Source organism: Lathyrus oleraceus, chromosome 2 (genome assembly GCF_024323335.1).
Source record: "Lathyrus oleraceus cultivar Zhongwan6 chromosome 2, CAAS_Psat_ZW6_1.0, whole genome shotgun sequence".
NCBI classification, from domain to species: Eukaryota; Viridiplantae; Streptophyta; class Magnoliopsida; order Fabales; family Fabaceae; genus Lathyrus; species Lathyrus oleraceus.
In genome coordinates, this window is record NC_066580.1 from 467,316,495 (window position 1) to 467,329,492 (window position 12,998).

General features: G+C 32.4%; 1 protein-coding gene across 1 annotated transcript; it reads left to right on the plus strand.

Annotated features, from left to right (window-relative positions):
- Positions 1-9,503: 9,503 nt before the first annotated feature.
- On the plus strand, positions 9,504-12,118 carry LOC127120450 (subtilisin-like protease SBT1.7). The gene has a single exon (XM_051050878.1). The coding sequence runs from the start codon at positions 9,598-9,600 to the stop codon at positions 11,977-11,979; it is 2,382 nt and encodes a 793-aa protein (XP_050906835.1). The 5' UTR covers positions 9,504-9,597; the 3' UTR covers positions 11,980-12,118.
- The last annotated feature ends 880 nt before the right edge of the window (positions 12,119-12,998 follow it).

A 12,998-nucleotide genomic window follows, 5' to 3' on the forward strand; every position in this document is an offset into this window, starting at 1 on the left:
AATGTTGTTGGTTGATAGTTTTATGGTGATTGAGAAAGGTTGAGGGTAAGAGATGTTGAGAAGAGATTAAGGTGAATCGTTGATGAGCAACGATGATGATGATGTAAGTTTAGTTATCTGGTTAGTTTGAAGATAAAAAAAATGCAGAGTTTTTTTGTTGTTGTTGATGGGAATCAAATATATGAAGGAGGATGAAAGTCTCTTGTTGAAAACTTTTATGCTCTTTTCATGTCAGCAATGCTTTGTGTTTTCTTTAATTTTAAATGTGAGAGATATATTTTGTTACTATCACATAAAAAAGCGTTTCCCTAATACGTGTGGAGAGAGAGTCCCCATGTGGTTGCGTGTGATATGTCATGAGAGTTCCTTTTTTTTTGTATCAGCCAGAGTTAACACTTATCATGTTAGTAGTTTTTTTTTTAAATTAATGGAAAAATATCCTTTAACAACTTTTAATTGATAAAATGGCTTTCAAAATACATAAACAAACAAAGCAAATATATATTTTTAAATAAAACTAAATAAATGTTTTACTTATTTCTATTTTTTTAACCATTTGACAAAAGAATAAAAACAAAAGAGATTAAAATGAATAAAAATCGGACGCAAGAATGCTCGGAAAATTAAAATGAACGCACTAAAATGATCAACGCAAAATAAACCTCTAGAAAACATACATGTTTTGATCAAATTTTAAAGTAAAAATACCTGGTTGTAAAGGCTCAAATTGATCAAAATACGACCGAAAAAATAAAACGAGCACATCAGGTTAAACTACGTGAACCGTAGATTAATAATATTGATGTATATAAGCTCAATTTTGAATTTTTTACTCGTTAATTCGACGTACATTTGAGGATTGATTCAACTGGTCTACCTGTAGATCCAAAAAATTATTTTGGTTAACATTTTAAGTGTTATGCATGACGAAATGCATGCTGTGATGAGTAGAGAATGCAGATGTCTAGTGAATGCATTGAATTACTGATCAAATAACCCGAAATAGACAATCAGATGCAAACAAATCTCTCTTTGACCATTTACTTCTGTTTCTCCATTACAATTAAACTCTACAAAGATTCAGATGACGATAATACTCTTGATTGTCACCCTCTGAACTTCTGAAACAAGATGCAACTGAATGAATGATGCACCGAGATTGAGAAATCGAGTCTTTGAACTTCTTAATCAAATAAAATGGCTGAATAAATGTCATCAAGACTAGATAAATTGCAAGAACTCTTGACTTTCTATCTAAACCCTGATGAATGCTTTTGCCTGAAAAATACATGATAAGAAGACATGATTTTGCAATGTTGATGCTAGTAAATACTCGAGGTAAAATTTAGGTTATGGAATGCAGGTTTCTTCCTACTTGGTGATCAGAATCCTAAACTAAGCACCTATCTCTTCATCAGATAAGTCACCATCACTAGACTCACCCTCAACGTCATGCTTACCAATATACGCCATTACTTTCTTGGCATTTTCTTCATCGTTACCATTGTCAGATTCATACCAGGTGATATATAATCCCGATTTCTATTTCTTCAAGAAGTTAGGACATTCAATATTGAAGTGATCATACCCTTCACACTTAAAGAATTGAATCTATTTTACTAGGTTGATATCAGACCCTTTTGTCTTTGACATTTGTCATCCACTGCCTGTCTTGGTTCTTCAAGGAGTTATTGAACTTTTCCCAAGAAGAGCTATAACATCTGAAAAATGTTCTTCTTTATCACTATGATTTCCTTCAGTATTGGAGACAAAGGCTATTTATTTGTTTTTCTTATCTAACTTGTCATTGATGGACATCTCAAAGGTTTGCAGGGAACCAATGAGTCCATCAGCCTTTATACTGCTTAAGTATTGAGCTTCTTCAATAACAACCCCTTTCATATTAAACCTCTTAGGTAATGATTGGGAATTTTTCTGGAAAGCTTTTCTTTAGACATATTTTTACCTAAAGTAAAAGAGGTGTTGGAAATATCAAGAAATATGATGTGGAATTCACAGATTGATTCTTCTTCTTTCATCCTTAGATTCTCAAACTTAGTGGCAAGTAGCTGCAACCTTGACATACGAACTTTGGAGGGGCCTTCATCCCATGCTTCTTTTGCTTCTGAATATGTGTTGATCAACTTGAACATGTTCTTTTCCATACAATTGAAGATATCATTAAAATCCTGGAGTTTCCAAGAGCTTCCTCATCTTCAGAATCAGTTCATTCGGCTTTTGGTTTCAAGCTAGTTGTTCCATCTTCAAAAGTAGCCACTGGTTATTTCCACCCTTTTATCACATATTTCCATGCTTTGTTGCCCATGGATTTGAGAAAGACAACCATCATGACCTTCCAATAATCATAATTGGTGCCATCCAAAATAGGTGGTTTGTTGATTGATCATCCATATTTATTGTCTCATTTTGGCATAACTTATCTTCCCCGGAGCTCCCCCAACAGGCTAGGGTGCATGCTATGATGCCAATTGAAATTTTCTTCCTTAAGGGACAGATGTCGAACACGGTGTCCTAGACAACTTGTTCGAAAATTTAAATCAGAAACACCACAATAACAAGCACTAGATGATAAATCAGAAAAGCAACAAATAACACGATAATTGTTTATCCAGTTCCGTGAAACCACACATACATTTGGGGGGTTGAGTCCACATCCCAAGAAAGGGAATTCACTATTAGTAGTTTAGTAAAATTAGTCTTATAAGCAACAACAAATCCTATGATGTTCAATGCCTCTTCCTAACACTACCCAATGACTTTATATTTTAGGGCTCCCCTTAAACGTGAGAACCTACTCACTTTCATCTCAATCACACAACCCGAGATTAGAGATTACAACTCAATAATCAATGTTGAATACTACCACTCAACTTTAGACAACCCAACTATGTCAAGTTACTGAAACATAGTCGTGTACATACAACAATAACAAAGATTCAAAATAAAACCTAGCACTTTAAAATCTTCAATGTATTGCTTGACTTTCAATGTAGGTTTTGAGCTCCTTATATAGCATAACAACTCTAGGCTTTTCTCCTTGGATGATAGCTTTTATTTTGTCCAGAATTAATGCATAACCTATTGGATATTATTTGTTCCATAAATATCTCCAACAAGATATGATTTATTTAAATTTAAATTCAAATTTAAATCTTCATTTAAATTTGAATCAATTTTCGTTAATCTATCAAACAAATCACCTAATCATATTGCTAATCCAATTAGCAATGAACTCTTATCCAATCTTTAACCAGAAACTCTTCAAAAACACAACAGTATTGACTTGTTGCGCAAGGACCAAATGTTGTATCACATGCTATGAATTAGTGTCCAACATGTGTCCCTTCTACAACTCCATGCAACTTAAGCAAGCTAGAAAGTACATGTGGAACTACATAGCTGCATTATACAATTAGTTTTGCAAAAAGACTAATTGTATTAATTCAAAGTAGTGAATTTCTTTTCTTGGATAGAGTGTTTGATTGGTGTATTTTAATACACGGTCTTTTACTTTGTGCTAAGATTCTTATATGACTTGTTAAATTATTTTTATTGGTTTTAATAGGTTTTTGGAAGTTAAGTTGAGTTTTACTTATTTTTTTGAATAAGTGCTTATTTTTGGAATAAATCGTTATTTACATCTTTTCGTTGTACATGTCATAACTTGAGCTACGAGAATCAGATTGACGCATTCTAATTTGCATTAGAAATCTGAGAGGATAAGCTAGAAATTTTATGTTGAAATCAGAAGTAAATTAGGAGTTTAAAAGAGTCACATAATTTGTGTTCAGTTCAGACTTACGAAAATACTTAGTTTTTATGCTGGTTTTGTATTTTTTTTTGTCGATTGCTATTAGGTCCGAATGTCCTGCTCTATTTAAATAAATTAGTAGTTTTAGGATTCATTATTCAGTATTCACAAAGTAAGAATAGGGATTACAAAATCTATGGAGAGCTAATTCCCAAAGAGCAGATCTGTTGTTTCAGATTCCACTTTGAGGTTTTTATAAATTTCAATTTAATTTCGATTTCTTTTTGATTATTCCTATAAAATGGTTTGCTTAATTCTATTGCTCTAGTTTTCTTAATTCGGTTGCTTCTTATAGGATAATGTTGATTAAATTCGACGGTTGTATGATCATTAACTATAATCACGTTAGTGTAGCTTTTTTGTTATCGTGTTTGATTAAGTTGCATTTGCTTAATTCACGACAGCTGAAATCCATTTGCTTAATTCGAAAATTAGGAACATACATCACATAATACCAATTATGTTTGTCAGTGAGTATTATAATCGAATAAGATCGAATCCGCTTAGGGAACTGAAATTATAAGAATTAATGATAAGTAGGAAATCGATATTGTAGATTAGTTTATCTATCAATTTTGCTTTTATCTTAATCATCTTTGATTTAAGTTCTGAACCTTAAAAATTCCCTTATTTTCATTCGTTTGGTTGCAATATTCAAGAGTCCTTGTGATACGACATTCGAGTGTCACTTCCATTTTATTATACTTTTAAACTCATTTTTGGAATCCTAGTTTAGAGTTTTGTTAAAAAAATAATTTATTTTGTTTTTGTTTTTTTATTGTTGTTTGTTGATTTTAAAGGTTGTATTGGTAAGTATTTCAGCCCATCATGTGACTCTATAAGCTACTATTTTGAATTGCTCCAAATTTTTTCCATAAAATCAATAAAAAAAATCAAGAAACAATATTCCCTCTGAAGAGAATTCTAAGGGATTTTGACCCTCAAAATCGCAAATTCCTCATTTTTTATTTTATTTTATTTATTTTCTGTTTTCATATTCTCAAAAAAAATCTTTAAAAAAATTGTAGATTCGCTATTTGATTTTATTTGATTTTTAATCATATTTTCATAATTTTTATATTTTATTTTAATCGTTTTTCATTAGATTTTATTAGTTAGATTTAATAGTCTGTTGATTTGGCTCTGATTCTACTTTGGTATGAATAGAGAGAAATGAAGGAAATATTGTTGTTTTCGTTGGGCTGGTTACACAATTATCCACAAGTCCATGATCTAAGATAATGCACCAAATCCTAGGTGAAGTAGCTATAAAATACCCCTTGATGGAAAGAGGAGTTCAACATTGGAAATTTTTACAAAAATAACCCACTTTTTCAAGGGAATTCCCAAAATACCCCTAGTTTCAAAAAAAATCGCAAACTACCCCACTTTTAGGAGGAGACGCCAATTCAATTGACGACTCCTCTTAAATATTGAATGGAGGCGCCAATTGGATTGGCTAGGGCACATGCCCTAGCCAATCCAATTGGCGCCCATGTGTATAAGTTGATAGGAGGTGCCAATTGGATTGACATCTCAGTGTAAAATGCAATTTTTTTGTTATAAATAGATGTGTTGTGTGAGGCATTGTTCCACATCTCATTTAATCATTTGGCAACCATGTTTGGTGTTTGTCGCCGATACGGGAAGGTAATTTATTCGAGAGACAAACCTCAGATGTTGATGCTCTTCTGGAACATCACTACGCTCGAGCAACTGAAGTGGGAGCTGGTTCGTTGGTTAGATGGGAAAATACCAGAAGGGGAAAAAATTAGAAGTATTGAGAGACTCGACAGTATCTTTGGTTGGATGCGAATGAAGACTGATAAGGATGCTAGGGAAATGATGTTCGGTCGAGATGACCTTTTTGGTGTAGATGGTCTGCATGTGGTATGAGTTACAACAGATGTCCAAGACACTGTATTACTCAGTATCACAATCTGTTGGATCACCTTCGACCGACAGACGTAAGGATAATAACTTAATTATTTCGTTATAATTTGTTAACTTCTTCTACCTAGATTATAATCCTATCTTCTTTCACATTTCAGTTCATTTGGTGTCCATACCTTAATTTGGATCATGACCATGAGGTCAAAGCTGAAGACACGGCCGTATGGACTTTATGCACACCGATAATACGGTTCACAACTGTGGAGATGCACAACAGTGATCGTGTGAAGTTGCAGTTCGGTATGCCCTAAAACATCCCAGATCCCCCAGCTAGCCTAGGAGAATGACATCTACGCAAAGTTAACGACCAATGGAACTTCAATCCATGGCAAAGCTTCGCAAGATCGGAGTGTCGCAAATGGAAGCACCGCCATGACCATGTCTTAACTGACGTAGTCATGCCAAATGAAGAAAAACCATGTCGTACTTATATGGCTTGGTACATATCGATTGGTTTTCAGTTCATCGCTGATGATATGTACCTGTACGACCCACGCTAGATGACTTACACACCTGACACTTCAACATCAAACCCTTAACAACAGTGTCAGACCGGATACACACAACCCCCTGTCCGTCAAACGTTTCGTTCAACCAACACACAAACATACAACCAAAATATGTCATACACGCAACTCAATACCAAGAGCATACCCCATACCACCACCAACAAATAAACCATCAACCTGAGACCCAACATCGCTTCACAGCCACCCCATCACCCTACCAAAGTCGCCTTAGCCAGAACACCCAACGGTCATTCAACACCAACCGCCCCTCCTCCTACCATAGCCAAGAAGCCCAAACCTCACAAAACCAAAACATCCAACAACCTTATCTCTACCAAACACCCCAACAACCTTTCTAACCTTTCCTCGACGCATCATTCATACCCATGTCTCCCTTCAACCGTCCTGATCGTCCATCAATGAGTCAACCACAACCCAACTTCTCTGGAATGGGCCATGAACTCAGCTACGGCGGTACACCATCGATGCATACTGAAGACTATGTCGATTTGTTTGACTACCTCAACAGGTCTTCTCCTGTAGTTGGAAGTGACGCTCCTGGCCCCTCATATGCTCAAACACCAGTAGTGAATCATCAATGTGGGTTAGGGCCACAGGTTAGGGTAGCTAGGGGATGTGGATCCGGAGGTCGGTTAGGTGATCCCGGTCATCACCGTTAGGCTTTTTTGTGTAAACGGAAAATTTTATTAATATCAATTGATCCTATTTCAAATTTATCTATCACGTATATCATTTACCAAAAACAATTGCATTTTACATTGAGGTGTCAATCCAATTGACGCCTCCGTTCAAGCATTTAAGAGGAGTCGCCAATTGAATTGACGTCTCCTCCTAAAAGTGATGTATTTTGGGAATTTTTTTGAAATCAGGGGTATTTTGGAAATTTTCTTGAAAAAATGAGTTATTTTTGTAAAAATTCTTCAATATTGTAGAGATAAATAAAATAAGATTGATAAAATAATTCACATCATAAGATTTGTAAAATAAATAAAATATTACAATATTAAGAAAAACTTGATGAAGTGATGTGACAAATAAATACTTAGATCTAATTAAGAAAACATACCTAAATATTACTTTAATGATGAAATTTTTGAAATCTTGATAATTATGTATTCCAATTTTTTTATTTTAATATGATTGAAGAAGTAATTCATTATCACAATCAACTTAATTTGTTGATATTTGGTAGTTGTCAGACTATTACTACTAAATATTTAGGAAAAAGATGTTGGCAAGCATTTTTGCTTTTTAAAAAAAAATTACATTATCAATTTTAATTTTTCAGTTTCATAAGTTTTAAAATTAAAAATTAATTTTATACATGAAAATAAATATTTTTAAAATTTTATCCAAACAATTCACATTATAAGATTTATAAAATATTAAGGAAAATTTTATGAAATGACACAGAATAACCCGTAGATCCAAGTAAGGAAACATATATAAATATTGACTTGTTTTCAACTATGAAATGTCTGAAATTTTGATAATTATATATTTTAATATTTTCACTTTAATATGATTGAAGAATTGATTCATTATCACTTTCAAATTAATTTTTTTAATATGTTAGATTATTACTATAAAATATTTAGGAAAGTAATAATAAATTAATTAAATCACTCTATAAAAATGGCAAACGATTTTTAAGTTATATCGACAAATATTTTAACTTTTTTAAAAAAAATAACATAATCAATTTTATTTTTGATTTAGATAATTTTTAACACTTAAAATTAATTTTAAACATAAAAAATAAATATTTTTTAAAATTTATCCAAACAATTTACATCATAGAATTTGTAAAATAAATAAAATATTACAATATTAAGAAAAACTTCTTGAAGTGGCATGACAAATAAACAGTTAGATCCAGATAAAAACATTGGCATACATATTGCGTTGGACTATTACTACTAAATATTTAGGGAAAAGATGTTGGCAAGCATTTTGCCTTTTTAAAAAAGGTTACATAATCCGTTTTAATTTTCAGATTCATAAGTTTTAAAATTTAAAATTAGTTTTATATATGAAAATAAATATTTTAAATTTTTTATCCAAACAATTCACATCATAGGAATTGTTAAATAAATAAAATGTCATGAAGTGACCTAGGACATAAACGGTAGATCCAGAAGATACATAAACTATATATTTCAATATTTTCAATTTAATATGATTGAAGAACTGATTCATTATTACTATCAAATTAATTTATTTTTATTTGGTAGGTATTGGATTATTATTACAAAATATTTTTAAAAAATACTAATTAATTAATTAAATTGCTCTATAAAAATTGCTAATGGGTTTTAAGTTATATCGACCAATATTTTAAATTAAATATTTAAGAAAAATATAATAAATTAATCAATTTATTTTATGAAAATGGCAAATGAATTTTAGATTATGTCGGCAAGCAGTTTGAGTTTTAAAAAAAACTATATTGAAAAAACAATTTAATATTTTATGTTATATTTTAATTTGATACTAAAAATATACAAATTAAGAGTTGCACGTATTAATATATAAATGATATTTTTGAAAAAATAAGTCTATTAAATTTATTGACCTTTTAATTTAAAAAATGTGGAATTTTTTTTAAAGGAGCTTATAACAAGACAGATAGGGAGGTTAATGATCATGAGAATGCACATGTCTTAATTTGCACGGATATCTTGCGGATTAAAATATCAAAATACACTTTATATATTTTTAAAGAAATTGTTCTCTAATTTCTAGAAAAGTAATTATTAAAATAAATAATTTTAACTATTTTTCTTAATGAGAAAAAAATATTTTTTTTAAATGTTCAACGGTCAATATCGCGACTATAGAACAACACTTTTTTCTTAAATGAATGATATCTTTTATTCAACAGATATGCTATGTTTACACCAAAATTATAACACCGTATCATGTACACCGTAGCTGATGAAATCAATTATAAGTTGGCACAAATCCCAATGTATCTAAATATAATTAAAAAAATGGAAAGTGTATATTGAATAGTATAAATATACGGGGTATATGTCAAACATGGTGTCATTATAGCATTTCTGTTTATTCAATTTCTCCTTATTATACTGCTCTTTTTCTTTCCCAATATTTCATTCAAATTGATTTATTTTTTTAAATTTATTAAATAATTTATGTATTTAGAGCTATTAAATAATTTATGTATTTAGATCATATCTTGGATATATACATCATTTTTATTCAACCTAAAAAGTTATAATTTGATCATAAAAAAAGAGGGGATAGTTTCAAATTCAATTCATGAACCCAACCATTTATAAGCAAATTTCTCTTTCAACATTTCTCACACAAATCCCATTTCAATATATACAAAGAAAACTATTTAACATGAAAACACCTGAGAAACCTCTCGTCGTAATTCTTTTTGTGATTGTGATCTTGTGTGATGTGTCTCTAGCAAGATCTGAGAAGAGTGAGAATAAAAAAATTACTTACATTGTTCATGCTGCCAAATCCACAATGCCATCAAGCTTCGACCACCATTCATTCTGGTACAAATCAATTCTGAATTCGATCTCCAAATCAGCTGAAATGCTTTACACCTATGATAAAGCAATCAATGGATTCTCAACAAGTTTGACAGTTGAAGAACATGAGTTACTAAAGAGCCAACCAGGGATTCTAAAGGTGACACCAGATAAAAAGTACAAACTCCACACAACTCGAACACCAAAGTTTCTCGGACTCGATAAAATTGCTAGTTTGAACCCTGTGACAGAGAAAAGTAGTGATGTAGTTGTGGGAGTCGTCGATACAGGTATATGGCCCGAAAGCAAGAGCTTTGATGATACTGGATACGGGCCAATTCCGCGCAACTGGAAAGGAATATGCCAAACAGGTATAAATTTTACAACATCTAACTGTAACAAGAAATTGATTGGTGCCAGGTTCTATCGAAAGGGTTTCGAGGCATCTTTAGATTCAACTAATGAAACCAAGTTGCCTAAAACACCTCGAGATGATTTTGGCCATGGAACCCACGCCGCGAGCACGGCTGTAGGATCTCCGGTGGAAAATGCAAGTCTTTTTGGCTTAGCCAATGGGACCGCACGCGGGATGGCGATTGGTGCTAGAGTTGCTATGTACAAAGTTTGTTGGTTAGGAGCTTGTAGTATGTCTGATATACTGGCAGGAATAGATCAGGCCATTGTCGACAACGTCGATATTCTTTCACTGTCGCTTGGAAATATAGCAACTAATTACTTCGAGGACAATTTAGCAATTGGAGCCTTTGCAGCAATGGAGCATGGCATTCTGGTCTCGTGCGCTGCGGGGAACACTGGTCCTAGTTCTTTGAGTGTCAGCAATGCAGCACCTTGGATTACAACCGTGGGAGCTGGAACACTCGATCGAGATTTCCCTACATACGTCCGTCTCGGAAATGGAAAAAAATATTCAGGTGTATCCTTTTATAATGGAAAATATTTGCCTGGTACTCTTGTGCCGTTCATATATGCAGGAAATGCAAGTTCTGATGAAGGAAAAGGTGATGGAACATGTCTTCCAGGTAGTTTGGATCCAAAAAAAGTAGCAGGAAAGATTGTGTTGTGTGATCGTGGAAAGGTTGAAAGGGTGGAGAAAGGAAATATAGTGAAATCTGTTGGTGGTTTGGGCATGGTGTTAGCCAACACTGAGAAGGATGGAGAAAGACCTATGCCTGATGCACATATTTTTCCAGCAACTGCCGTTGGCTTCACAGATGGCCAAGCCATCAAGAAATACTTGTTTTCTGATCCAAATCCGACGGGTACAATTGTATTTGAAGGAACAAAGCTTGGGGTTGAGCCGTCTCCTGCTGTTGCATTTTTCAGCTCAAGAGGACCCAATTTAATAACCCCGGAAATATTGAAGCCCGATTTGATTGCGCCCGGTTTTAACATTTTAGCAGCATATCCAAATAACTTGAGTCCTACAGGCTTGGGTTCAGATCCTAGGCTCATAGATTTCCAGATTATGTCAGGCACATCAATGTCATGCCCACATGTAAGTGGATTAGCAGTTTTGATCAAGTCGGTTCATCCAGACTGGAGCCCAGCTGCCATTCGATCTGCGTTGATGACAACTGCTTATAAGACTTACAAAAACAACCAGACATTGGTGGACGATGCAACTAAAAAGCCAGCAACTCCGTTTGATTTTGGTGCTGGACATGTTGATCCCGTTTCCGCGCTAAATCCTGGACTTGTCTATGATTTGAGAGTGGATGACTATTTGAGTTTCTTATGTGCATTGGACTACACACCTGCTCAGATTGAAATTGTGGCGAGGAGAAAATACACATGTGACCCAAAGAAACAATACAGTGTAACAAATCTTAATTACCCTTCTTTTGCTGTGGTCTTTAAGGGTGAGCATGATGAGATTAAACACACTCGGACTCTTACTAATGTGGGTGCGGAAGGAACATACAAAGTATCAATTAATTCAGATAATCCAGCCATTAAGATCTCAGTTGAACCAAAAGTGTTAAGTTTTAAGAAAAAGGAGAAAAAATCATACACAATTACATTTACTACATCAGGTTCAAAACAAAATATTAATCAAAGCTTTGGAGGTTTGGAATGGTCCGATGGAAGAACCGTTGTTAGAAGTCCTATAGCATTTACTTGGAAATTACAGTAAAAGCTTAATATTTTATTGTTATGACTATATAACTCATAGCAATTGAATGAAATAGTAAGAGGTATGTTTCAGTTTTATAAGAGGTTTTGAGTTTAAATTCAACTTTGAATACATATCAATGTTAAATTCAGTTGAAGAAGAGTTTTGTCACTCATTATATTTATATTCGATTCGAGTGTTTAATCTTTGCAATTACATGCCGATGATATTTAACTTTTTTTTAAAATATATTATATTATACATTAAAATATTAAATTTCTTCACCTGTTTAACATTTCTAAAACACTCAAATGGTATATTAAAAAAATAACAGTTTTAATTGATTAATTTTCTTTTAAAGACATTTTCACTTAAAATTACCAATTAAAAATATATCCTAAATTTCTTAACTTAAAATCTTAATATCAGATTCTACAAAATTCTTCAAATTTATCAAATTTCTTACTTATAATTTCACTTTATATTTCAAATATATAATCAAACCCTTAATATTTAAATAAACATATGAAACTTTAAACAAAATTTTGTGAATTAGAACTGATGGCGGTGTTGTATTTCACTAATTTTGAAAATATATGATATTCAAAAGTTAAAGGAGTCGAATTCACACTTAAATTTAATTGAAAATTTTAAAAGTACGGGTGTTTGGAGTGCAGTTGTACATTTTTAAAGGCAAAAATCCATTTGATCATAAGAAAATATTATATATATAATTCAGGTCAATTTTGTATGTCTAACTTAAAAACAACTTATATAATATAATCTAATTTAATTCAGTTCAATTTGAATTGTTTTTTTTTTATTATTAAGATAATTTTGATTCAAATGTGACTAGGCTCTCTCTTGAATGAGTTTCTCTTCCATGGTTGAGGTTGAGTTTCTTTCTGCAAGGTTACAAAGTGATTGATAGGATGGATAAGTTTAAGAATGCGAACCCTTATGATTATAATTTATCCTTTTATAAAAAGTTTTTGAGGTTAATTAAGGAGGAGGTTTGTGTGATGTTTGATCAGTTTTTT